Here is a 27,999-nt window from a genome sequence, read left to right as displayed (position 1 = left end):
CATTTAGCAGAATTATACTTATTTTCAAGATTTTTTTCAGGTTATTTCTTGCTTTTTGTTCATTATTTATTTATTTACTTTCTTGTTTGTTTGTTTTTTAGCATATTTTCAGGTTATTTTCTTGTACTTTCAAAGTGTGAAATAATTTGATTGTATTGACCATCTTTTCTGAGCAACAGCTTTTGTGTGAAAGGAAATAAAAGCCCATCCCATATAGTCGCCTGTCCCACCTGTTGAGGTCAATAATAATAATAATAATAATAATAATAATAATGATAAATGTTATTTGTATAGCACCTTTCATACAAGAAATGCAGCCCAACGTGCTTTACAAGGAAGAAATTAAATGCACCAAGTGCTTTACATCAAAACATATAAAAGACAAAAAGACATAATAAAGCCAGCATGTAAAAATAAAATTAAATCAGAATAGAATACATAGAATTTAATCTTCAAATGGATAAAATCCACTTGGTAATATTAGTAAAAGTAAGATAAAATAAAATAATTTTAAATAAATTATTAATAAATTTCCCTCGGGATCAATAAAGTACCTATCTATCTATCTAAATATAATATAATATATATAAATATTTAGTGCACAGAATGCATGACATAAAATGCAAAAATAAAATATAACCCACTGACATGTTTTAAGCAAATAATAATAATAATGGGTATTATCTGAAGTTTTAAGGTGTGTCATTGATATGTCGCTTGGGCTCCTTTCAGTTGTAGTTTTTTTTTTGGGTTCTTGAACGCACCTTGAATTGTTGGTCCTCCAGTATCCCACAATGCACCGCTGCCGTACTCTGTGTCCACGTCAAACCTGACAGCAGCCATCGCCGCAGCCGATCAGATAATATGGCTGCAGCAGTTGAGGTGGCACTTTCTGGACGCTGTGTTGTTTAGACCGGCTAAAAAACTGCTGAAAACACCGCTAACAATCTCCGCAAACGACGCAGACCTCAACGTTTGACCGCCAGCTAAGTAATTAGCCGTTTGACTGAGATAAAACGACGGTTAGCTTAGCTTGTCCTGCAAATTCCTTCAGGGAAACGATCAGCTGTTATTAGCCGGCAGGGTCTGCGCTAAATGAGCGTCCGTCAGCCTCAAAAGAGACTTTGTTTCGGAGGATTTAAGTTTGAAAGTTAACGTCGTGTCTGTGGTTTAGAGCTAACAGTTGAACTTGATGACCGAGCTTGCTGTTTCACCTCTGGAGTCAAAGCTAGGCTAGCCCCCCGGTCCTCTCCGGCCTTGCTTTGTTGTTGTTTGGTTTTTAGCCGTCAACATGTCATCGTGGCTGGGAGGAATCGGCTCCGGCCTCGGCCAGTCTCTGGGCCAGGTCGGGGGAAGTCTGTCCTCCTTCACCGGGCAGATATCTAACTTTACCAAAGATATGTTACTGGAGGGAGTCGAAGAAGTAGGAGGTAAGTTTGTGTTCCTGTTTTTTTTTTTTGTTTTTGTTTATTTTTTGTTGCCACATCATCACACTCAAGTTTTTTTTTGAATTTCACAACTCAGGATGCTGATAATATCAGTGTTTGTACTTGTAAGCAGTTTTTTCTTCCTATTTTAAATTCTTTATTGTCAAACGTGATGATAATCATTTATATAGCACCTTTCATATACAAAATGCAAGTGCATGCAAGAGTGCTAAAATGTAAAACCTAACAATGTGTAAAATAGATAAATTATATATATAATCACAATACAGCACATACAACATGCCAGGATGTACAGAAAACAAATTTAAAGAAAAAGTTGACATAGATAATAAAAAGTACAAATTCTGAATGTTGCCTTTTCAGTTAGGGATGCATGATGTTGGATTTTTTGCAGAAATCTGATATGCTGATACATTAAAACTTATTTAGAGGATAACCAGTATTGATTCATCCACTTTTTTCCCCCACCTGATTTTAGTGATCATCAGGTCTCTTCTGCAGTAGAATTAACATCATATTAGGCTTATTCTTATCGTGATGGCCCACCCGCAAGAAGACATAAAAAGCAATGCTATTTAATATTTGTAATATCAATTCCTTGTGCAAAAATAGGAAAAATACTTCAACTCAGGATTGATGCTTTGTCTATGTTCACTTTGTAAATTTAAAAAAAAAAAAAACCCAGTTTGTCATATTGGCAGAAATCAGCATGTTGGCTGATTCTGATATTTCACTTTAAAGCCAAAATCTGCTGATACAGATGACTCGCCGTTATTATCATGCATTCTTATGTTCAGTTCATGTGAAATTTTCAAAAATATTGTTCGTCTGAACTGATTTTTTTATTTTTAAGGCCTCTATTGTGGTGCCATATTTAAGTTCTTGTAAAAAAAAAAAAAGTTCAAGGTCTGTAGTCCGCCCATCTCTTCTTGTGGTTGTAGAATATTTCCCAAAATTAAAAGCAATTGCACAAAAAACATTCTTTGCATCTTTTGTATTTTCGAAACATATGCAGTAGCTTCCTTGTAGTTCTAGTGTACCAATTTTAGTTAACCCTTTGAAACCTGAAGAGACATCACTTTCCTTGTGCTGCTTTCAGACATTTTTCACAAGATTTTAAACTTTTGAACTCTGTGCAAACTGCAATTTCTTTCCAAAACACGTTGGAAAAAAGGCAATGTGCAACTTGGTAATAGTAGATTTAGAAAATTATTAAAACTAACTTATTACAATAATGTTGTTATCGAATTGCTTAAACATCAGCTGTTCAGAGATGTATGACTAACAGTGTACATGTCCCAGACTGTATGAGAAAAATGTGACAGACAGTCACAAGGTACCGTCTCAATTAAAGGAGAAAACTATGTAACTAATAACAGATGCACTGAACTGATTGTACACTGCTGCTTTTTTTTGGACGTTTTAAAGATATAATGTTCTCATGTGGATGAGTGGATATATGTAAACATGACAACACTGAGAAATTTTTTTTCTTTGCCAATGTCAGCATTCAAAATCTGAGTGACTTTTTCCCCCTGGGGTTTCCTGCAGGTTTGAGACTGCCAAGGGAACTTAGTGTAGTTAAATGTACACTTTGTAGAGCCTTTTAATACTCTTTTTCCACTGCACTAAATTTTGGTGTCAGTCTTCAGTATGCGGTGCAGATGTGCAGGTAGGACGGCCACATATTTGCAGTTAATTATGCGTCTGTGCTTCAAGCTAACTGAACAAACAGAATTAGACATAATTCTTTGTTAAATACAGAGGAGAGTGCTTCTGAAATCAGCTCTGTTACACCGTCCTTATTTTTCCTGTCAGGATCACGTTACAGTGTGAGGATGAACTTGGAAAACAGATAGAAAAAATATGCATTTTTGATTTGTGGGTTGAACTGTCCCTTTAAGGATGCATTTTCTATCATCTTCCAGTTTTATATGTGACCCATTTACTTTGGTTAAACTTTATATGTTAAATACATGTATCCACGTTAGGAGACTTTGTTTTGCTGGATGATGGTGGAAGGTTTTCATACATGTACAAGTATTGAAATCAAGCGTGTTCATATATGTGACTTTGAAGTTATTTAGGTGTAAAATGGGGAGCAGACATTCTCAGTCGATGCAGTCACTCTCTCAGTCATTGTCAGTGGAGCTGCTTACAGCCTGATGGTGACTCAGATTACATTCTTCATGATCAGATTCAATTCTAAAGTGATATTATCCTTGAAACGTTGATGCCTGATTCTGATTGTTATATTACAGCAAGTCACTAATTTGCTTGGTTTGTTGTTTCCACCAGGTCTAGACTTCAGTCTGGCCTTACAATTTTGTGACATAAAAACTGCTTCATCCCATTTGGCAAGTTAAACCTAAAAGTCCCATCACTCTGGAGCAAACAGACAACAAGTGATAAAACACACTGACGCAAAGAGAACTTTGACCGCAGATCTCCAACTCACAGCTCTGATCAAAACTAAAAGTATGAATTCTTATCACCGAGCAGCTGTGAAGCACTCTGCATACCAGACCTCAAATACATCTTTTAAGTACATTTTGAAAACGTGACCACATTAACTTGAACTATATTTGCCCGTACAGCCAATTTAGTCTGTGCAGTAGATCAAATAACTGACAAAACCTCCAGAAATGTTGGCCTGCTCAGCTGTGCGTGTTTGTTTGTCATGTGAGCTGGGTAAAGCAGATCTGAGTGTGTGACTAAGATAGAGAAGAAAAATAATCAGTTAGTGTCTCTTACACGTGTTCGCCACCGTGATGAACCTGAATAGTAATTCTCTTTTTGAAATTCTTCTTATCAGAAACAGGAATACTGTGTTTTTATCACAGTGTACATGAGAAAAACAGTTAGTTACGTTTGTGGATTATGCTTTCCTTTAATTAATGCTGCAGTGCCTTTTTTTTTTTACTGTAAAGTGACTGGTGAAGACTTTCAACTTGTGCACAACATTGTCACTGTATGCTCGGCTGTGATATATTCAATGCTGTGTTTTCCCTGTGACTGAAGATGCCGCCACGGAGCTGCAGGTGTCTAATTCCAAGTTGGCTGAAGTCGAGGCTGCATTTGCCACTCAGAAATCTGAGGTGAGATTCTTCTGTGCACTTAATCAGTGTCGACGGGTGAATTTATTGTGATATCCTGATGAAATTTATTACTTTATGGACATTTGTGTACTGTATCTTAATACTTAGAAATAAAGTTTAGTTTAATTTTATTTTATTTTATTTTAAAAAGTGTATGGCGCGATCCCTGTCTGTCATACCAGCTGGATCATCACTGAAAAAATGTCACAGAAAAATCCTGGAAATTGAAATTATTTGCACATGTTTGAAGTCAGTTGTCTCCTGTGAGAAAGACCTATAAACTCCTGCTTCAGGCGTGTGTGGTTTTGACCTTCAGTGGTTCCTGTGTGGCTCCCTGGTGCTTGTATGGCACTCAACCTTAAAAAAATGCTTGCACTTAAAACGAAGGAAGGGGCTGGGGAGAAAAATTTCCTCTGCTTATTGTGTATCACATCAGTGCTATAAAATCCTGCTCAGTGAGCGAGGAGATTGGTAGAAAGTTTCTTCCTATATCTGTGAAAAAAATCTAAAACCAACAGTGAATTGAATCTGCTAACAAGTATTGTCATTTATTTATTTATCTGTTATTTCACCGGGTTGGTCCCACTGAGATTCAGAATCTCCTTTTCAGACAGTCAGCAGTGAAAACACAAAGTTACAAACAGAGCCACAAACTATCTGAGTCAAAAGACAACTTTCTGGGAGTCACATGTGCCATCAGGCAGGCCAAAAACATCCACATCCTACAGAATCTGCTTACAAGTCTCACATTTTAGATTTAAAAACATTTAATGATGCCAGCTCCTTGAGTTTCAAGTCATTCTGCAACAAATTCCAGGCTGAGGGTACAGAATACCCAAAATCCCTTTTCCCTATTCTGGTCTTAGCATTTGGGAAAGAGAGCATACAGAGATCCCGAGAATGCAGTGAATACTTTTCTGGTACTTTTCTGCATGATAAAAAGTGTGGGAGCAGACCAAATATTGCCTATATCTAAAAGTGTACCAGTGTAAGCCTACGGGTCGCCAGAGCAGGCCACCCCAGGCCAGATATATCCTTTATTCCTCAGCACTATAGCGCCCCATTTTTTGGAACGGCCCACATACAACAACCGTTTTTAAAGCCCCCTTCCCCATATTTTCACACCTTTGGAGTGCCAGGATTTCCTTTCTGTTTATCCCGTTGGTCCCTGTTTTCCATAAGCACCTGATTCAAGTTTTTTACCTACCTTTGATTACAGTATACAGAGCAACCAGCCATCTCTCTATTTTTTTGCTGCTGTAAATGTTCACTCGGGCACCAATTGTATATTAATCTGCAGCTAAAATATTCCCCAACAAATGTACTGTAAACTCCTTTTGGAGTGACATTTAATAAAAGCTACAGTGCCCAGGTGTTTAAGGGAAATTACCTTATCCTTTTAAAAATGAAACTATATAATTGTGACATGTTTGTGAGGATTAAATACTCAGAGACAATTAGAAATGGGAGCAAATGGGTTTGAAGCTGAGAGACACAGACCTGGTACGGAAGTCAGAAAATTTCGAGAGATGGAACAACACATAGTTGGCTTTGGTCTTTTTATGGAATTTGTTAGTAATCGGACATATTTAGGATAACACCAGCCTCTCTCTCTATGTCAATAATCACTCATCCTGCTGAAGTGCCCTTTAGCATCTGTCTAAGCTCTGACTGCCTTCCTTTAAAGGGGAAAACAAAAATTTTAATTTCCTGCATATTTTCTGTGTTATTGACTTCCTTTCTTCTCTCTCTCTTTGTTTCAGTACGACAGATTAAGAAAGCTGCATGCAGAGCTCGAGGAGAAGTTAGAGGCAGCAGAGATCCAGATTAAAGCTCAGTCTGCAGAGTACAGAACCCTTCTGCAACAGAAAGATGTACGTATATGTGTGTTCATAATTAAAGCACTTAGATGGTACATCTGTCAAAAATATATCCCCCAAGCGTTACAAGGTAAAAAACACAGGGCTGCACATTTAATTTTATATCAAGCTTGATCACATTTTGGCTTTCCACAATTAAATGAACATGATCAACTGCAATACTGACGATTAAAATGCCTGCAGGGCTCATAGAAAACTGCTGCTTATGAAATAAAGTGTTCTGCTCTGTCAATGTAAATGATTGATACCAAATTAAGTAGTAGAAAAATAAACACACACAGATGCAAAATAAACAAATTAATAAACATAAACATTTATAAAGACACACACAAAAAAAACAAAATTATTTTATAAAATGTATAACATTTAAAACTAAAACAACAAAATTAAGCTTTAATTTTCTCCAACATCATGTACATACACTCAGCAAATTACATTTCTATTTGCTTTAATGCTTAATTGCATATATTGAATGCATTTTTGTGTTTTCAATCCTTATATATTTATAGTATATAAAGGTAGATGAATATCAAATTAACATTTTTACCAATTTTCTCCGATGGTGGTTTGTAACGCATCACACCGAACTTGGTGTTGAAAAACCTGCATGAATTAAACAATCTTAATCATAAACAGTCAGTCAGAAAACACAAAAATCAGTCAAGTCTAATCAAGTAAAGGCAAAACTGCTTTTCTAAAATTGATGTTTTTGTAAAGGCTTTGTGTTTTGTGACAAAGAATGGCCCAATTTCAATTTTCATACTCTTGCAGTGTATGGTTTTTTTTTTGCAAGTACAGAAGAGTGTGCAGGACCCCTCTTCTTTCACCTGCAAGTGTTGTTTTTCTCCTATGCACCTGTCCACATAATTTTTGCAGGTGTGCACTGGCCTTTCTATTGAAATTTCTCTAAAATCAGCTTGTCAAGGCAGAATGTGGATGTGAAGCTCATGGTAGTTCTTCGTATAAAAGCGTCTTAATATTAGTTAATGTCTCTCAGGTGGAGATCAGTCACCTTAAAGCTCGGCAGAGCGGACTCCAGGAAGAAGTCCAGAAGCTACAACAGTCGACTCAGTCCGCCTCCATCGGTCCCGCCGTGCTGCCCGTCACCACTGCTTCCTCCACCACTACCTCTTCTGCCTCCTCCTTCCTGTCACGGCCCCCGGGGTCACATCAGGGCTTCCATAGCGATGAGATGGACCTCAGCGACGTCATATGGTCGCAACAGGAGATCAACCGACTGTCGACAGAAGTGATGCGTCTGGAGGCGGAGGTGGCACACTGGAGGCGGATGTCTCAGGTAAAGATGAGGATGGGAAGTTGATGATGTAGCAGAACAGAGTTCAGGTAGAGGGAGTTGAACCTGCGACATCTATTAGTTTGACATTGACATTGACTAACAGTTTGACATTTCCAAAGTCTGCATGCCCCCTGGAAAACCACAGTTGCTTATCTTTCTATTGCTGTGTGTGTGTGTGTGTGTGTGTGTGTGTGTGTGTGTGTGTGTGTGTGTGTGTGTGTGTGTGTGTGTGTGAGTGACGTGTCCATGTTTTCACACACATGGATGTAAACTGTAAGTGCAACTTGAGTGGTGCGCGCAGGCATACAACTGCAAGGTGGTAATTCTAGTTTTCTTTTTATTTCAGGCAAAGACAGCAGCAGGAGCAGGTAACGGCGACCAGGGAGAGATTCTCAAACTTCAAAGAACTATTAAGGTAAAGTTTTAATTTTTGCCAAAATAAGTTTATATTTTATAGTTAGTGCTGGGTGATAAAATCAATCAAATCAATCGCGTTAAAACTTTTCCTTGATTGAAATGTGAGACGTAGTCGATAGAATGTGGCTAGAACTCATTCCAGCCATGTTCTGACAACAGACAACACGAACAGCCGATGATAACAGTGCCGCAAACCAAATGCAGTGAACGACTTTGACTGTAGAACAGCCGAGTGTTTGACAGCCACAGCGTTTCATCATCACAGATCAAACAGCTGATGGTCCGACAGCAGTGCAGTGAGACAGACAAACAGAGCGCAGCTTCTCCTCAAAGCACCAAAGTGTCTGAAACAGCCACATTTGCAGATGTGCAAAGTGACTTCTTTAGACTTCTACAGACGACTTTGTGTTAGTTTCAGGTTTAATCAGACTTTGGATGAATTATTTATAAACACCAGGACGCATCGCTCCATGTCTCATCCAGCCGCTCGCGCTGAGCTCTCATTATTATTACCAGGGACAGATGTAATGTTTTGGGGGCCTGGGGCCTCAAGCATATTATCTTATTTTAACCCTTTCTTTAACTGGGAATGTTTGCAGCTTTAGGAGAAGTAGGCCTACTCAAAAGTTTTTAATTCCCAAGTAAAATGATTAATAGCACAGAAGTTCAAGTCAGAGTCCTACAGTCAGGAGAGGTTTTCCTTTTAAATTTACCTGAAGTTTGTTTAAGATGGAGCTTTTCATTTTAATATAATGCTGGAAAGTTTAATAAATAATAATAAATCATATGTTTATTATACTCGAACACACTGTGGTCACATGAAACTGTGTCAGTGAATTATGAGGGCAAATAACTAACCACAAAAAAAGAGCAAACAGCAAAATAATCGTTCATTAATCGTAATTGAAGTAAAATGTTCAATTAATTGTGATATTGATTTAAGGTATGAGGTTCGGACCTCTGCAGTGAGACACTAACCTCGATGTTATTGCTGCTTTCGAGCAGGAGCTGCGTGAGGAGATGAGTCGTGAGGTGGACGAACACCAGCACGAACTGACGGCTCTGCAGGACGCCCAGAGGCAGAAGATGGCCGACATCACACGGCGGCATAGAGAGGAATTGGCAGAGTACGAGGAGAGGATAGAGGAGCTGGAGGAGCAGATCCAGAGTGGTGAGCCTAACTTTGGTATTTTATTTATTTATTTTACTTCTTTGGTAGGGATAGGAATTCAGAGATTTAACCAAAGAGGTCATCGCTTCAGTTTTGGCCATCAGTGAGATATGGGATGAGAACCTCCAAACATCGGACATAAATGTCAAATGTTTCAGCTTTGGTATGGACTTATGAAGATGTCTGATCAGAGACTCACTAAAAAGATATTTAATTGGGATACATCACATTGTCATCACCGGGCGAAGGAGTTAAAATCTTTATTTTATTTGAACGACTTGTCATATATTTTCCAGAACAGATTGCTCTGTGATATTCAGGAGATAAGGAGTAATTTAATTGTCTTATAAAGGATGGTTACAATGTAGAAGCCCTATTTGAAGTAGCATTTAAACAAAGGGCAAAGATGGCTGTGTGCACAGTTACGTTCAGGAACGTTACCATTAGCTCTGGAGACTTGCAGGTTTAATGAAACTCCAGAGGAGGACAGACACTGTTTGTTTTGTGACCCAGGTTATACTGAGAATGAGGTTCATTTTTTGTTTTGTTTTGTTGCCACGTTTATGATGACTTGAGGGATGTATTTTTTTGCTAAAATGTTGTCAATTTATGCCAATTTCTTTTGGTTGGATGAATATGACAAACTTGAGTTGTGCTTCAGGAAGGGAACTTTTTTTGTATCAAATTTCCTTGCTCAAGCTTGGAAAAGAAGGCAGAATATTTTGTTTAAGACCAAATTGTAAAATAATCTGTAATCTTTGTAATGAAATGAATTATTTGACAGCTGCAACTGTAATTTTTGTGTAAATTGTGTTAACGACACAATAAATCAATCAAATATTCCTTTAAAGATTACTGGGGCACATCACACAAACTGAACCTTTCTCTCCAGGTGGTGGTCAAGCTACGTCTCCATCAGACGCCTCCAATCTCCCCGAACTGCAGAAAACCATAAGCTCACTGAAAGAAGCTGCAGATGAGCGGGAGAAGCAGCTGGCCGAGCTGTCTGCCAGTCTGGAGGAGGCACAGAGGAAACAGGCCTCGCTGCAGCTGGAGAAGGACGAGGCCCAGGAAGAAAACAACGGGCTGCTGGAGAACTACACGCGGCTGCAGGCCTCCGTCACTGAGCTGCAGACACGAGTGCAAGAGCAGGAGGGGAAGTCTCTGCAAAAAGCCCAACTAGAGCACGAGATCCAAGTGTTGAGAAAAAACCTTGCAGGTACACTGATGTTCTTTTATATTTTTGATTCACATAGACTACAGCTACTAATACTGGTTGAAGAAAGCGCCTCTGTGCTGTCAGAAACTCATTTTGCTAAAGCTGATTGTGTTTTCTGTTTAAATGTGATGTTTTGTTTTTTTTTATTTTAATAACCTCAAATCAGTGTTTCATTGACAGAAAATTGTCAAGTACACCCATATCTTGTTTTCCGTCCTGATTAAGCTGCATAATAATAAAAAAAATCTACTTTTCAGCTGCGGAAAAAGAAATAGAGGGACTGAAAAGCCTGGCCGAGGTAAGTGTGAATATAAATAATGAACTATACATCATGTTAAATATTTATTTGAACATGTTGCAGTAGGTTTTCGTGATGTAACCCCCTAGTTTAATGATATTTTTTGCACAATTAGGCGGGACCAAAGGAAGAAGTTGAGCATGCAGACATCTTAGAACTGAATACAATTATTGGGACGTTAAGACAAGAAAAGGAAGTCCTAGAACAAGAAAAGGTTTGTTAATCTGATGCAAAATATCTGTTATATCTTTATTGATTCAGTTACTTCATGTGTCAGTATGCATGTCCTCAGTGTAAACATGTTTCACATACAGAAGCAATGTGGAACATGGTGATGTTTTTTTAAAACGTGTTAAGTCACTGGTAAGACAGAAAAAGTCACAACTCCAAGTAAATAAATCTCCAGAGTAGCAACTTTGGAGTTTACTTACACTTGGCTCCTAAAATAGTGTTAATATTGTGACATAAAGAAGAAGAACACAGTCTAGATAACTGAGCTCTATTGGATTATATTTAAAAAAAACTGAGGTGTAATTTCTATTTTTTGTGTCTTTTCACAGCTTAATCTGCTAGAAAAACTAAAACAGGCAGAGAAGCAAATAGTTAGCAATAACGCAGCTGAGTCTGCTGAATCAGAGGCAGTGGAGGATCTGAAGGCTGAGCTGGAGAGGAGAGAAAAGGCCCTGAGAAACACTGAGGAGGAACGGGACACCCTGATGTCTGAGCTGGATGAACTAGACCGGCAAAACCAAGAAGCAACACAGGTCCGACTAACCCACTTTATTTAATTCTATGATAATACTTTTTATAAGAAAGTTCATACATTTGCACATATATTGACAAATACAGTACATATATACATACACATTATTATTATCATTACTATGTACATTTTCTGTAGGTCTAAAGACTGCAAAAATCTCTTCACATGTGTGTATGACCACAAATGTATGTGATTTTAAGACCGCTGAGATCTCCCATTTTGTAATACCTGTCTGACTACTTCTTTATTTAGAAATGCATCACAACAAAATACAACAAGGAAAAACAACTTTGTTGACAAACTATTTTCTACTTTTTCTGTCTATAGCACATGATCTCCGTGAAGGAGCAGCTCTCCGGACAGCTGAAGGAGGCCGAGGCAGAACTGGCGGGACTGACTGCAGAGCTGAACACAACCAAAGAAGAGAAGAAGGCAGTGGAGCAAGAGCTGGAGACCCAAAAAGAGAAAACAAGCCAGAGCGCTTTCACCCTCAACGACCTGCACATGGGCAAACAGGAGCTGGAACGGACAGTAAAGGAGCTGAAGGACAAGCTGGGACAGGCGCAGGAGCAGAGCAGGGAGGCACGGAGAGAAATCACAGAGCTGAAGAGGAGTCTTCAGGAGCGAGAGGAGCAATTTTCTGTTGCTAAAGCGGAGCTAGATCAGAGGGGAGAGGGAGGAAGTGAGGCACAGGAAACAAAGGAGAAGCTAGCAGCAAAGGAGAGGGAACTGTCGGACCTCAGGAGGGAATTAAATGAGATGAGGAGCTCTCAGGAGAAGACGATGTCTGAGGACTATGAGTTGAAGATGGAGAACAGGAGATGGAAGGCGGACAGCGAGGAGGCTCTGGGTAAAGCTGAACAACTAACTAAGCAGATGAAGGAAAGCCAGGCGGCTCTGAACAGAACAATACTGGAGAAGGACACTCGTATCGAAGCTCTGAAACTGGAGAAAACCCAACTAGAGGGTGAACTGGAGCAGACAGAGAGGACGCTGACAGAACAGGCGAAACAGTACCAGCAGACCATCGAGGAGTTGACTCGCGCCCGCTCCATGGACGCCTCCGCTTTACAGACGGAGCATGAGCGAGCCATCAAGCTCAACCAGGACAAAGACATGGAGATAGCTCAGCTGAAAAGAGACATAGAGCAGCTGGCGTCCGACCACAGAGACACAAATGAAATGCTCTCCATCACAGTCGCAGGGCAGAAGCAGCTGACGGATTTACTGCAGGAGAAGGACATCTTCATGGACACTTTAAAACAAAACGCTTCTGATTTGCAGAAAGAGATGGAGAACCGTATTTTAGTCTTGACAAAAGAAGTAGACACTCTCAAACAGGCCCTAGAAGAGAAGGATAAACAGTTGGGGGGTATGAAGGAGGAGAATAGTCATTTGAAAGAGGAGATTGACCGGCTCAAGGATCAGCAGAGCAGACCTCAACTTCTGGCTGAGCCCCGGACCTTAGACATCATCACAGAGCTGGAGACTGAGATCACACAGCTCAAGTCTTCCAGGAGTGGTCAGGAAGAGGAGATCCAGACTCTAAGGAGAACCATGGAGGAGCTGCAGGCTTCTCTCCTTCTGTCACAGCAGTCCCTCCAGACACAGCAGACTGAGCTTGAGCAGGCTCACGCTCGCCATCAGCAGACGACACTAAACTACGACAGACTCATCAGTGCCAGAGATGAGGAGATTTCCTGCCTCCAGCAGACTGTAGATCAGCTCAGTGAGAGTCGAGTCCGTGCCAACTCCCCATCTGTGCAGGGAGAGGTGATCCTGCAGGAGGAGAAGACACAGACTCTGAATCAGGAGAACGGCAACGAAAAACACGACTTATCAAAGGTGGATATAGAAAGACTGGTGAAAGGCATCAAGGAGAAAGAGACTGAGATTAGCCAGCTGAACGAGAAGAACCTCTCACTCACCAAACAGCTGGATCAGCTGGTGGTGTCTCGGGATGAAGTGGGAAAACTGTCACAGATGATCCTGCAGAAGGATTTGGAGATTCAGGCGCTGCATGCCAGAGTGTCCATGGTTGGAGGTGGCGGACACAGCCAGGACATCATGTTCCTACAGCAGCAGCTGCAGGCGTACGCCGTGGAGAGAGAGCAAGTGCTGGCCGTGCTCAACGAGAAGACGAGAGAGAACAGCCAGCTGCGCTCTGACTATCACCGCCTCATGGACATCATGGCAGGGAAGGAGGCGGCCCTGTTGAAGCTTCAGCAGGAGAACCAGCGCCTCTCCAACATGAGCGACCCCTCAGGAAGCCAAGAGATGTTCAAGGAGACCATCCAGAACTTGTCTCGCATCATCAGGGAAAAAGACATAGAGATCGACGCTTTAACTCAAAAGTGCCAAACTCTGGTGACCGTCCTGCAGGCCTCAGGAGGAGAGTCTGGTGCCGGCTCCGGAGGCGTCAGCAGCAACCAGTTTGAGGAGCTGCTGCAGGAGAGGGACACTCTGAAACAGCAGGTGAAGAAGATGGAGGAGTGGAAGCAGCAGGTGATCACCACGGTGAAGAACATGCAGCACGAGTCGGCTCAGCTGCAGGAGGAGCTGATCAAGCTGCAGAGTCAGGTGTCCGCTGACAGCGACTGCAGCTCCAAGCTGTCGGTGGATTACGCAGGACTGATCCAGAGCTACGAGCAGAAGGAAAGGAGGCTCGGAAGTCTGAGTCAGGAGCTTGCTCAGGTCCAGCAGACCATCACACAGCTCAGCACCACCAAAGATGTCTTGCTTGGTAAACTGGACAGCGTAGCACAGACTCCAGAAGTAGCTGCTCAGTCTAGTGGACCCTCTCTCACGGCTGATGCTCCGAGCCTCCAGCCAACAGCAGGTAGTGAGAAACTGCAGGAACAAATTGCACGAATGCAAACTCAGTTGGCTGAGAAGGAAAATGTGATCAGGACTCTTCAGGAGAACAACCACCGACTCTCCAACTCAGCATCTGCAACGGAGAGTGAGCAGAGAAGTCAGGCCGAGGAGGTCCGGCTGGTCAAAGAGAGGCTGGAGGCGCTGCAGCGGTCTGTGAGGGAGAAAGACCTGCTCATCAAAAACAAAGGCGACCAGCTGAGCCATGTCAGCGAGGCGCTACGTAACCGCGAGAATGACAACGAGGTGCTGAAGCAGGCTGTGACCAACCTGAAAGAGCGAGCTCTGATTCTGGAAATGGACGTTAAGAAGCTGAAGGAGGAGAACGAGCTGGTGGCCGCCCGGTCTCGAGAGAAAGAGTCCGAGTTCAGAGCGCTGCAGGAAACAAACATGCAGGTTTCTCTGCTGCTGAGAGAGAAGGAGTTCGAACTGAGTGCAGTGAGCGAGAAGTCGGCAACAGTGGAGAAAATGCTCAAGGACAAAGAGCAGGTCAGTTATTTTTTTTTTGATCAAGGTCTTTTTTATTTTTCAAATATATCACAAAAAATCCTCAACAGCTTGAACATGGTACATCTGAAACAAGTTCCTACCTAACCTCCTTTTTTCCAACCACTGGATCATTAATAATTTCACAGCCAGACAAAAGAGGTGAAAAAAGTTGAATAAAAATAAGAACAATTAAACAATAAAAACATAAAAAATGGGTCATACAGTCATGCTGGTAGCTGCCATGTCTTCAACAAAGGAAAGAAATGGTCGCCAAGTAGAACAGAATATTCTGGTGGACCCTCTGATGGTGTATCTGATTTTCTCTAGATGGACATAACACATAACCTCTCTTATCTGTTGACAATAAGATGGTGGGACAGTGTCTTTCCTCTTGGATAACATAAGCTTTCTGGTCAGCAGAAGGCCATCATATTTATACTTCACCCACTGAGAGGAACAGCTCCAATTGCATGCAATTAATGGAGAACGGTCTATAATTAAGTACAGTTTTGTATCAATCTGTGTTTTTAAGATAATGACATATTAGTGCTATTGGTTTGATTAATTCCCATGCCTTCTGATTACAAAAAACGGTAACTATCAAAATCATTTCACACTGGAAAAGGTGGTTTTCTTTTCTCATTTATTCTACCAAAATGAATCATTTTTCTGATGGACTCTGTTGATTGTTGTGATGCAGGGCAAGTCTGGTGAGCTGAATCAGCTCCTGAATGAACTGAAGTCTATGCAGGAGAAAGCTGTGGCCTTCCAGCAGGAGAGGGATCAGGTGATGATGGCACTCAAGCAAAAACAAATGGAGACCACTGCAATACAAACAGAGGTAGGGGGGAAGATGACATTCACCCATTTCAATTTAATTTTAACTGTGGAGATATTTATATATTATTTTATATTGCATTGTTAAATTATCCTGTAAAGTTTACACTTGTATCAACAGATTTTAAAAAAGAGAAGTAGAAAAATCATAATCAGAAAAATAATTTTCTCTTCTCTCAGGGCTTCTTTAAATTGTCTATCGATCAAAGCTTCAAAATCCATAAATTGATTTAAGGACAGAAACCATAATAGTTCAGTATTCAAAGCTACCGTAGTGTTCTCATAGCTCTAAATATTTAACAGTGTTTCTGTTTCTTTCACAGCTTCAGCATGTGAGGGACAAAGAACAGCGTCTCAACACGGAGCTGGAAAGGTTGCGTAATCACCTCTTGGAGATCGAGGACTCGTACACAAGAGAAGCCCTCGCTGCAGAGGACAGGGAGACTGAACTGCGCAGGAGGGTGGCGCTGCTGGACGAGAAGCTGGCCACGTCCTCCAGTGCTGTGGAGAATGCCAGGTTAGCATGAGTTAAAACTACAGTCTGTCTGTGTGTGTTTTGTATTAAATCTGAGGAAATTACGAGTAAAATCATCAGGGATATAACTGCACAGTGTCACCACAGTTTAATTATGGTACAGGATTAGCATGCTTCATTAAGTTGAGAATAGGTGTTATTGGTGGCTCTATGGCAAAGAAAAAAATGCACAAATGCCCTAAAAAATACAAAATGCATGTCAGCTTTGCAGTTTATGGACATTTACAAACAGTGCACTTGTCTTAATACCCAAAATTAGGACATTGAGTTTTTAACAGTCCTGAGATCCATCAGGATCACAAATTTACTCCAAACCAAACTGTGTAGAGAAGATATAAATCTTCTCTACACAGTTTTAGAGTCAGATCTTTTTTCTTCCTTTTTGGTTTTCTTTTGCCTTAACCTTAGCTTAGCTTTTGGCACAGTGGACTGTAATAGTAAGATCTGTAATGGTCATGTCTTGATCTCAATTAGATTATTGCATTAAAAGTAATATAAATATTTAAAATCATTGTTCCTTTTACTTGTGCTTACTGTCCCTCTGCCTCCAGCCAACAGGCCAGCATGCAGGTGGAGTCTCTGCAGGAGCAGCTGAGTGGAGTGGTGAAGCAAAGGGACGAGGCTCTCATACATCTCAGAACCTCCCAGGAGCAGGTCAACCAGTATGCAGTGTCGCTCTCCAACCTGCAGATGGTGCTCGAGCAGTTCCAGCAAGGCAAGTCAACTGCTTCGACTGCAGATTCCAATGGTGTTTTGTAGTATCTTGAGTAATGTTTTTCTAAAACTCAGAGAGCATGATAGTAGTTATAAGGAAGTTTGTTAAGAATAGCGCTTGTAGGAAGAGGACTAACAGAGAGCAACAAGAAGAAATGCAGAAAGAGGAGGGGTGCAGTGATGAGGATAACAGTGTTGTGGTTGTGCTTAAGTAAAAACAAAAGTCCAGAGAGCAGAATTTCAGTTTCCCGTCTGACCTGAAGGCAAAATACTCCAAAAAAGCGAGAAGTCCCAAAAGGAAAAAGAGGAAAAAAGTGAAAAGCATACAGGCTTCAGTAATGGCACATCAAATCTATAATAACAGCAGCACTTGTTCAAAAACCACATTTCTGAATAGAATAGGAGCTTTAAAGTTCATCCCCTTTATGTGTCTGTTATCTGGCCTCAGCAGCTTTCTATGTGATGCTTATCAAAAATGTGAAGGCATCTTTTATTTCTTGTCATTATGTAGTTTTTAGTTTAAGTATATTTAGACCATAAAAAATACACATAAGATTCACCATATTACCAACACATCACAATCCATCAGCATACCACAAACAGAAGTTTGTATGTTTGGAGTCTTTGTCTTTGACTTCTTAAAGTCTGTAGTCTGCAATTCGATAAAAACCTGTTGTAATACTTCTATTTTATCACCCCCCCCATCAGAAGAGAAAGCCATGTACTCAGCAGAGCTTGAGAAGCACAAGAAGGAGAAGGACGAGTGGAAAAGAAAAGCTCAGAAGCTGGAAGACCAAGCATCCGCCCTTCAGGTAAAACACTTTATTCATATCCGACATGTTCCGCCAACAGCAGGGCCAAAAAGCAAACACAATTGATATTTTTCTTGATGAATGCTCAAGCTGCAGTCACACGAAAGCCATAGTAACTGACAGGATTATTGTCTCTGTCAGATAAACCTCGATGAAGCCAACGCTGCTCTAGAGTCAGCGTCTCGCCTCACCGACCAGCTCGATCTAAAGGAGGAGCAACTTGAAGAGCTGAAAAAACAAGGTGAGCTACAGCTGAATGTTTTCACCTGCCAACTTCTGCACGTGTCTTCTGAAGAAGTGATAAAGGTGTCAGACAAAACTCCTTATAAATGTCTGCCTTCCATTTTTATTGGAAAATAAAGGCATCTTGATGAAGTTACAATGAAATAAATGTCTTTTAAGTGTCCACTTGGTTTAAAGACTGGTGCACCACTCTGCAGTGTTTATTTAAGATGTTGAGGAATGTGTCTGCCGTCCTTTGAACATGGACTTCTTTTTTTTTTTATCCATCTCCCAGACTCATGTTTTTATTTTAGTGTGCATGTGTTCTTATCAGAGTAACTGAAAGTCTGGTCGCCAGCTGGGTTAGGTTCTCCTGTATTATTTTTTTGTCACACTCAGCAGATTTCATCGTTATCTCTGTCAGATTTGGCCATTGCATCACCACAAATTCTCAGACTGTTTCTGTTTTCACCCCTCTCTGGCAGTGCAGACAGCATATTAATTCAGATCCGATATGAGGCCATATATGTTCTTTATAAAACAGTCACCGATGGAAAATTTACATTGGGTCTATTAATAGATGGGAGGCTATGAGAAAGTTCTGATCCCCAGTCTCACCAGTGAGAGGATTGGTATCTCTGTGCAAAGCAGCCCCAGTTTCTGCCTCTTATTTATTAACACTTAACTTAAGCTGCAGAACAAAGAATCCGATATTTTGTAAATACCCAATAAAATTTGAAAAACCCAGGTCATTTAAAGAATTATTTCACTGCTATAAATATGATCTATTTATAAAACGAGGTTGTTTATGCAGAAAAAATATGCAAATAGTGTTGAAAAACAGACTGTGGCATTTACTTTTGCTCAAGAGGTAGAAAACATCAAACTACCAGAATGCATTGTGCAGCACCGGACTAATAAACAAACTATTGCATATTGCAGTTAAACAGCGCACTAAAATATAGCACTGCTTAGTTGTACCATTTTGATCTTGTTTTTCCAGCCTACGTTTTTAAAATGTAGAAAACAGCATGGTGCCCACTTTCTGTTCTCAAACTCTCGTATTACAGCCAAACAGTGCACTAAAATATGTTGCTAAAGAGAGAGAAATAGAGAAGAGTGAGAAATGGGAAACACAGCAACAGAGTCTTGGTTCATATTTGATCAGCACTGCCTTGTTGCTCTCTCTCTTGATCCACTTCTATACTCTTTGTGCCTGTAGTGGCAGGAATACAAAACTGAGGAAGTAGTGTTTGCCATATTTGACTTATGTTTTATGAAAAGAGCAAGGGCATATTTGACCATGTGGCCAGGAAATATTAGGAGTGGGAATCACCAGAGCGGTCATAATACGTTATTATCACAATACTGCAGACAGAATACAATATTACTGTGATTTTAAATATGTTTTGATATGCGTATATGAGTATTTTGCTAAAATATTTTAAGACTTATTGTCTTTCTTTCAAGAAAAAATTATATCCTAAAATGAAAAAAAATGTCATCATCTAATAAGATGAAATTTTCAGTCGTTCACTTCTGTCATATTTATTGCAGAGTGAAAAAGCATTAATTGTATTATTCTAGCAGGCTACCAAAATGTAATTTGTATTTGCAATGTCAATAATTTAATGAATATTAATGTAAATAATATCTGATAACAAGTCATACTATGCTGTATCAGTTTCTTCCCCCCACCCCTGGAACAAGTTTTTGCAACCTGGAACAGATTAAACATCTTTTTACTTATTTTTATTATGTGATCATCCAGGTTGTTAGAAAAGACTTTGAGGGTTTTGAAGTAGCTCTAACAAGAGCCTTCCTAAATGACTTTTTGGGTTATTATTCAAAGATTGACAGGTATTTGTTTTGCGGGAGACCAGCTATTTAATGCTGTGACTTAGGCACAAACTAGGTCTTTGTGCAGCAGGAACAAGAAAATTACATTAAAACACTCTCTCTCTCTCTCTGTGTGTGTGTGTGTGTGTGTGTGTGTGTGTGTGTGTGTGTGTGTGTGTGTGTGTGTGTGTGTGTGTGTGTGTGTGTGTGTGTGTGTGTGTTACAGTGGATGTGAGACAGGAGATGTTGGAGGAGGCGCAGAGGAAACTGATGAACCTGCTGAACAGCACAGAGGGGAAGATAGACAAGTAAGTTCAGTGCTATCAGGGTTCAATCTCACATTCTTGTCTTCATCTAAATGAGATTATGATTGAGAGCACATGTGGTTTTCATTCTTCCTCTCCCACAGTTTCAAGGGATTGTAGAAAGTCCCACTGCAGCACAAAAAACATGATAAAGTCTCATCTTTTAAGGCGTAATGACACAGACAGGATGTTGCCTGTGACGGCAGCAAACTCAAGCAAAGAAAATCCTGTATGTCCAAATTTAGGGATATCGAATTTCTTACATAAAGCATAAAAACCCAGTGGATTACTGCAAAAATACATCATCGCAAATTTAATAATAGGACTGTTATAACTCATAAAAATTGGAGATGCATGGTTTTCACAGGACAGCTACAATTATGACAAAGTGATGTATTCTAGCATTCTGTAGAGTACTTGATCTCCTATAATTAAATCTTGTATGCCTCAGTTTCCCTGCAGAAATAAACATGAACAAATACTGATATTAATACACCCAGGGTATATTTATAATTCATGTAGCTGTATAAAATCGGGATCGAGGTCTTGAATTACGCCATGCCTTAGTATTCGTGTTGTTCTGTCTCCAGAGTCCTGATGCGTAACTTGTTCTTGGGATACTTCCACACCCCTAAAACCAAGCGTGCCGACGTGCTGAGGCTCATGGGAAGTGTTCTTGGTCTCACCAGAGAAGATATCGATAAGGTGAGAAAATCTTGGGCTCATATTCAAAATATTTACTTCAGCAACCTCTTATTAACATGATGTTTTTGGGCAGCAGTTTGTATTAATAATACAAAATGTTATTAGAGTGTATTGGCGTTAACAGTCAGTGAGGAATGTTTTTGGCTTTGTTCCTTATTTGGAATGAATGCATGATACATCACCACACTGATAAATTATTGTATAAGACTCATTTAATTATATGCTTTTTTGCCTTTTTACTAAAAACATTACATGCCCCGAAAAAAATTTTAGTATCTTCTGTTGTGCACTCAGAGTATATGTACTAGTTTTCCACATACAAGTACAGGTGTTGGACAAAACAATGGAAACACTACATGTAAAAGCGCTTTTACCATGAACTAACGATATCAGCTAGAGACGTGCACTCAGTAGAACAGTAGTACTCAAATCTTTTAATTCCAGCAGACATGCTGAAGTATGTTTCAGAATATGCAATAAAATTATGAGGCTGAATGCAACTTTAATAAGAAAAACACAGCCAATAAAACTAACATAGAAAGAAACACTTAATTGTAGGAGAAGCATAGATTTCAATGAAAAATTTCAAGGAAAAATGGGCAGATCAACATAATCTGTAATTCTACAAAATTGGGCAGGCAAATCCACATTTCAGATCCACTTCTGAAATGCTCCCAGTGTGATGGGACAAAACCGGGCTTGCAGCCAGAGTGTGGAAAGCTGCAGATGATAGAACTGTCCCACCTGGCTCCATCTCAGTCAAGATGGACACGAGGATAACAAAAGCAGTGATTTATTTATCTCATATCGTGCCTAACTTTAGTCGATTGTAATCTATCAAATTAATCTGCAGATGCTCCACTTCAAAATAAGACCAAACTTTTCTATGGATGTCAGTTTAAGTGCAGAAAATATCAGGCTGATGGGTCTAGTAGTTTGTGAGATTCGCTGCGTTGTCTGAATCGCAGATACATTTTTTTTTTAGAACTAAAGAAGAGCATGACAGCATGAAGAAACTGGACAAAAAAGATGGCCAGAGTTTGCATTTTAAAGCTCACTGACAGAGATGGACAAACAATTAACATGACAGTTGTTGAACAACTTGCACCAAAAGTCTTTTTGCTCAACTCTGGCCTGAATCCAGTATTTGCACACTGTCAGTGTTCCAGGTCACCGTGACTGTAGGACAACTGATCTTCATCGGCTTTCAAAATATTTAATTAGTTCAACACGTGCTGCAGAGACAAATCCTAAAACTCAATGTATAACTCTTTACCTTTTAACTCCAGCAGCTCCTAAAAATCCTCCCAGATCGCTACCCTGAAAAAGAAAGCATTTCCTTATCCAGATCTTCTGGCAGGAGCCGAGTGGGACTCTGTCCAACAATTCCAGAGAATATTACCCAACACTCCTAAGGGAAAACAGATACAGGGTGAGGGGGCAAATAATGCGATAACAACTCCTCGGAAGACCCATTTTTGGAGGTTGTTTCGCTTCTTTCTTTTTTTTTCATCTCTCCGTCATCTCCTGTTAATGCTATTTCAATTTTCCACTCAACTTGTGTTCACGTCGGCCAAGTGTCCCACAAAAACCAGACGACTTTTCACAATCAACCTCAGTGGAGCAGCTCGTACACCCCCTCCAACTCTGCTGCCTCTTTAAGCCCAAAACTGTGATCCATACACTCTATATATGGTGTCCATCCAGCTGAATCCTGTCAGGCAAATGATGATTAGGGAGTATTAATGATAGTGATAAAGCCTTAAGTTTCTTCTAGTGTGGGCTGTCTGTAAAGAATCTGACTGCCTGTGTATAAGCTCAGCTAGTGAGTGGGTCCAGAAAATAATTTTCCAGAACGTGGTGGCAGGCAGAAAGGAAACCGGGGGCAATTAAAACTAAAATAATCCAACCGCCTCTTTGAAAACAGAAGAAACTCTACTCTTAAAAAAACATTCTGAATGAGCTGTAAGACTGTAACATTTACTGTACCTGCACTCTTAATCCTTTTAGTTGTTTAAAGGGATACTTTGGTGATTTTTAACCAGTTTTGTATTTATAAAGTTCCCACCGTCTTGTCAGGGCTCAGATCTCCCTGCTTATCTTTTATCGCTCTCCAGTCGTTGCTCAAATGGCAGATTGTACTTTCGGCATTTTCGTATGTCCGCCACTACAGACATGAAGAGAATAGAAGTGAATCAAGAGAGAGAGCTGCCCCACTCTCTCTAAATAAAAATATCTCCCTGAGGTTCCTCCCTTGTTGGCACTTTCTTTGCACTTTTTAATTCATCAATTTTATTGGCAATCATAAAAATAAAATACAGATAATCTGCAAAATGCCAAATATCAGCCCCAATAATCGGCCAAGCGGATAATCTGTCAACTCCTGATAATAATTAAATGCTTATAGTGATCAGTTTGACCCTCTCAGACGTGATCACTGAAAGCAGTTTCCACTGTAACTTACTTGATGCACTTGATCATAAAATATCAGGTGTCTGTGATGATTTGAAGACGTTTTTCCCTCTAAGAATCCAATGGTATTTCTGTGCACTTCCTTCCCTCCCGTCTGTAGATGTTAGAGGAGGACGGACGGCACGGTGTTACTGGATGGGTGTCAAACTGGCTGGGAGGCAGAGGAGCTCAAAGTGTCCCAAACACCCCCCAGAGGCCCACCAGCGGCCAAGGGCTCAACTCAGTAAGAAATGCCACATTACACACAGTTTGTATTTTATACCGTATTCTATATAACTCAGCACACAGCACTTTATACCTATTTTTCTACCTTAATTCTTGGTTTTCTCGTTATATATCTTCTATTGTGTTTTTGTGTAATTGTGTTTTAATGTGTCCTGAATAGATGTGATATCATTCACGAGTGTTAATATATCTTTTAATAGCAGGATTTGCACATTGAAACCAAAGACTAATTTCTGCTTGTTGCATGCAAAAACTTGTCAAAGTTTTTTCTATTCTGTATCATAACGGCAGAACACAGAGGAACTCATGTCAGTTTGTCTGGCTTGCTTTGTGTTGTTTAATGGACCGATCTTCCCAGAACTGTCTTTCAGCAAGTGTTCACAAGGCACCAGAAATGGCTTCAGAGTAACTTCCAGGCAATTAGTAACAAAGTGTTCACAGACTCTGCGTTATTTCCCAGGGGAAGGTCCAGTGTGGAAAGAGAAGCGTGCATGATATGCACACTCACAACTGCAAAAAAATCTCAGAAAATGAATAAATGGAAAAAAATGCATCAAAGAAAGAAAGCATTCACAATATCTCTCTTGCACACATGCTAACACATGATAAATTCAATTCCGGGCAAAGCTATGAGAGAAAAATATTACAAGTTAGACTATTAAAGGGAGTTTCATATGAGATTGAAGGAAACAATGTTTCGTTACACTACTGAGTGTATTTCTCACTAGTCGTGAGTCTCTCATGAGTGAAGAGCCTTGCTATGGTACGCTTGAAAGCAACACACAAAAAAAAAAAAGATTTTAAAAAAGGCCAAATTGTGAGCGTAGTTCACCAGCAAGCAAGAAGATATTACAAAGATACAGAAGGGAATGGAAAAATAATTACCAATGGTGAAAGACTTTGTCAAAACACAGCATTTAATGTAACAGGCAAAGCGAACATGTTAATTCCCATAACTAGAAAATATATTTCAGTTTATGTGTTAACATGTCCCCTTCAAAACAAAAGTGTACGCATATGCACCACCAGGGCTGTCTGTGGGGGGACAAGCAATAATCATGTTCATCTTAAATATAAGTATTGATTACCACATTTTATTTTGAACCAAAGTATTCACCATTATTAGACAAAAACAACAAAATAATTTAATAAATAAAAAGTCTTGAGCATGTGCTGTCTGCTGATTCTTCACCAGGATGCTGCTCTGAAGCTAACGCTTCTTTCTGGGCTCCTTGTTTAGGATGTAAAAACAGAATTTCTCTTCTAAAATGTCTCAGTAATTCAGCAACACTACACACTTTCTTGTCCTTTGCTGTTTTAGTCCTTCTCAGAGATGTTTGTAAAGTTCCTGGAGATCGAGTCAACCCCTTCGCTGCCCGCACCAAAGCTACCAGTCCATGACATCAAGCCTCTGAGCGCGCCACCTCCGAGAAGAACCAGCGGTGCTGCTTCCACCGCCACAGCAGGTAAACGGCCCCTCGGGGAATAACCACTGCCAGGATGTTTCTTTCTCTCGTGTGCTTAATCGGCCCTGTCAGACTGGAGGCGTTGTTCTTTCTCTCACATCCTTAAACACATCAAACCAAATTAAGATTTACTCTCCTCACAGGAGCTGCAGCAGGCGCCAAGCGACCCGGCGAGTCCAATCCTTTCCTGGCTCCTCGTTCTGCCGCGGTGCCCCTGCTGGCTGGTTCCAGCTCTGGCGGATCGGGAGGTCACCTGCTCATGAAGCCGATCTCTGACGCTCTGCCTACCTTCACTCCGGTGCCGGTCTCAGCTGAGGCCAGTGCCGGAGCTGTGCTCAAAGACTTGTTAAAACAATGATCGAGTGCCAGACAGACAACTTAATTGATGAAAAGAGTTTTACACTACAGAGACTGAGCAGTTCTGCTTCTCATTGCTGCTCTTTTTTTTTTAAAAAAAAATATCCTGCAACAATAAATAACCAGATAATTCATGAAGATTAATATTCCCTTTTTTGGGAGGGGACTGAAACTAAATTTTTGGCTTTTTGAGATTTAGATTTATTTGCAATTGCTGTTCTATGCAACAGAGTTTCCCTTTACACATCAGTCTCAGCATTATTGTTACAAGTTGACCCACAAGTTGATCAATGAAGTGACTCCACTTGCAAAACGCGGGATGAAACATTTCAAACTTGTGGTTCATTCAGAGTGAGAGAGTAGATTTTCATAGAAACTGTCCTTTTAGTCATTTTTCCGTCTTACATTTCGATTTTTTTTCTTCAGTTCTGAACACAAGTGACCTTGTAAACTCACTGTGTGCAGTTCATGTGATCATGTCATCATCGCCTCTGTCTGCAGGAGGAAACGTCTTCAGTTTTCATCCTCTGACTTGCATTCAACAACTTTTATTTCCTTGTCCTCTGTCTTTTTTTTTTCTTTTCAGCGATGCAGTGACTTGCTCCCGATCCAGGAGTTGCCTAAAACTCTCTGGCAGCGACAGTCTGCATAGAGATTTATGTGGTCCAGTACATCTGTTAAAACCATAAAGACATTTTTTGCTAAATCTTGTCTTTTCCAGACGTCCAGACTGTGATATGCAACAAGCGTTGTAATTATGGCTGCGGACTGTGGTTGATCAGAGGCTTGAGACTGCTCACATGTTAAAGTACTATTATATAGTTATATATATATATATATATGTGTGTGTGTAAATGGGTGGCGTTTTTCTATTTATAGGCACTAAGGAAGTTTTGGAAGTTAAGTGCCTGCATTTTTGCTAATTAGATAGTTGTGTAATCAGGACTGTAAATGGTTAATATAAATATATATATTTACAAAATGTAAAAACTGCACATTTAAACCCTGACCAGAGCTGGCCAGCGTGTCACTGAGCTGCTCTCTTTTTTTTTTTTGTATAGACATCAATCAGACGCTGCAGAGGGAATGTTACAGGGTTTCTCCAGGTGTATTGATAAAATGTAAAAATTGTAAATCCTCGCTGTAAAATCATTTTTGTAGATGTTAAAATTTGAAACTCAGAGGTGTCAAAAAGGAGTTAGATTAAAGGGATGGTTCTGAATTTTTTTAAGTGGGGTTGTATGGAGTGATTACCCATAGACAGTAAATTGCATACAGTAGGTGGCAGTCCCCAGTTTGGAGAAGAAGACTGAGGCGAAGCAATCTATTGTTATGGCAGAGTTGGCAACAAAAAGTATTTCAGACACTTTAAACAAATCCCACCTCAAAGTTCTGTATCAGGTTAAGTATACACTATGTTTAGAGTATTTTTACTGCAGACAGTGATTTTTCAACGGGAAAATGAAGCTGTTGTGTCACGCTCTTCAAAGCAAGACTGAGGAAAAATTTAATTTAAAATAGCTGAACACAGGAGCTGCTGGTCTGTTGTGTCTTCGATAAGTTATTTTGTTTCTTTTATTGTGTGTCTTTGGTGTTTTAAAAGGTTAGTTTGGATTGACTAAAGTCACACAATAACTAATACCCAGTTTTTTGCCAAAATTAACACATGCAGGTTTTCAAAACATGGGTAAACCTCCTAAAAATGGGCTATAGACTGCCTTCCCATTGTCCCATAGGACGTGCGTGTGTCTGTGTGTTTGGGTTGATTTGGTGTGTCACATTCGATGCCGCAGACGGATCAGAGAGCAGGTAAACAGTAGAAAGCAGCATGGACAGAGGTCTGAGAAAACTTTTCAGTGACTTCTCTTGATATATCGCTTACTGAATCAGTCTCTTTTTCAGCCTCGGTGCAGACTCATTTGGACCGATGTTTGAGCGCAGCTTAGGAGGAGATGGATGGTAATTAGTGGTGCAGCATCACTGCATTTCACCTGTTGAGGAGCTGAAGTTGTGCATTCACCCTGGAGTTGTGTTTCCATCAATGTTGATCAGGGCCGAAGGTGATAAATACTTGTGACAACTGCAGAGTCATTTGACCCGAGTAGTGAATGCTGATTGTACACTTTCCCATTAAACTAGAAAGCCGGATTTGAACTGAAGTTGTAATCGGCATCCCTGTAGATGTGGGCTGTAAAAGATAAATATGGCGCACACTTAATCTGATATATTACTTTTTGTTCGCTGGTCCCCATCTACACCTGTACATTGCTTAGCTTCAGTGTCTGATACCAACCTTCTTCTCCAAACTGGGCCATCCAGACTGTCATTTTATGAATGCAATTCACTGACTATGTTAAGTACCTCATACAACCCCACTTCAACAAATATGAACTACCTCTTTAGCTTAAACTTGGATCATCTTTAATAGAAGTTAGTACCCGTGATTTAATTGGAATTTCAAATCAAATAAAGGTACTGCTGACCCTTTTCTGCTGTGCAGTTGGTGTTTTTTTCCCCTCTAACGCGCATTCATTTAAACCAGATGTGGCTACTACA

General features: G+C 40.1%; 1 protein-coding gene and 1 long non-coding RNA gene across 3 annotated transcripts; one reads left to right on the top strand and one right to left on the bottom strand.

Moving 5' to 3' along the window:
* Positions 1–819: 819 nt before the first annotated feature.
* Positions 820–27,930, top strand: trip11 (thyroid hormone receptor interactor 11). 2 transcript variants are annotated; one of them, XR_015778796.1, is made up of 22 exons: positions 820–1,430; positions 4,470–4,546; positions 6,310–6,420; positions 7,424–7,723; positions 8,070–8,138; positions 9,146–9,311; positions 10,204–10,530; positions 10,788–10,828; positions 10,944–11,042; positions 11,389–11,592; positions 11,919–14,954; positions 15,655–15,795; positions 16,115–16,308; positions 16,878–17,041; positions 17,749–17,852; positions 17,994–18,093; positions 20,140–20,221; positions 20,809–20,923; positions 23,496–23,618; positions 24,942–25,086; positions 25,230–27,350; positions 27,390–27,930. XR_015778796.1 is itself a non-coding variant. In XM_042500093.2 (21 exons), exons 1-21 carry the CDS (start codon positions 1,292–1,294, stop codon positions 25,442–25,444), a joined length of 5,952 nt encoding a protein of 1,983 aa, XP_042356027.2. In that variant the 5' UTR covers positions 820–1,291; the 3' UTR covers positions 25,445–27,930. The 2 variants fall into 2 exon arrangements, 1 of the variants encoding a protein (XP_042356027.2); XM_042500093.2 differs by having other exon boundaries at positions 25,230–27,930.
* On the bottom strand, positions 15,642–22,629 carry LOC148187412 (uncharacterized). The gene is made up of 4 exons (XR_015778797.1): positions 22,200–22,629; positions 16,861–17,104; positions 16,178–16,292; positions 15,642–15,778 (listed from the first exon to the last, which is right to left on the bottom strand). It is a non-coding gene; the product is annotated as an uncharacterized LOC148187412 (long non-coding RNA).
* Positions 27,931–27,999: the final 69 nt, after the last annotated feature.

The sequence above is a fragment of the Plectropomus leopardus genome, chromosome 14 (genome assembly GCF_026936395.1).
Source record: "Plectropomus leopardus strain MGB_pleo_1.0 chromosome 14, ASM2693639v1, whole genome shotgun sequence".
In the NCBI taxonomy this organism is placed as follows: domain Eukaryota; kingdom Metazoa; phylum Chordata; class Actinopteri; order Perciformes; family Serranidae; genus Plectropomus; species Plectropomus leopardus.
This window is presented reverse-complemented; position numbering and strand designations above follow the sequence as displayed.

Bases quoted from the DNA above. Each gene is read 5' to 3' on its own strand.
- trip11 (XM_042500093.2), top strand. From the start codon at position 1,292: ATGTCATCGTGGCTGGGAGGAATCGGCTCCGGCCTCGGCCAGTCTCTG. The intron at 8,139-9,145 runs GTAAAGTTTTAA...GCTTTCGAGCAG, and splicing joins AACTTCAAAGAACTATTAAG to GAGCTGCGTGAGGAGATGAG. The intron at 10,829-10,943 runs GTAAGTGTGAAT...TTGCACAATTAG, and splicing joins GACTGAAAAGCCTGGCCGAG to GCGGGACCAAAGGAAGAAGT.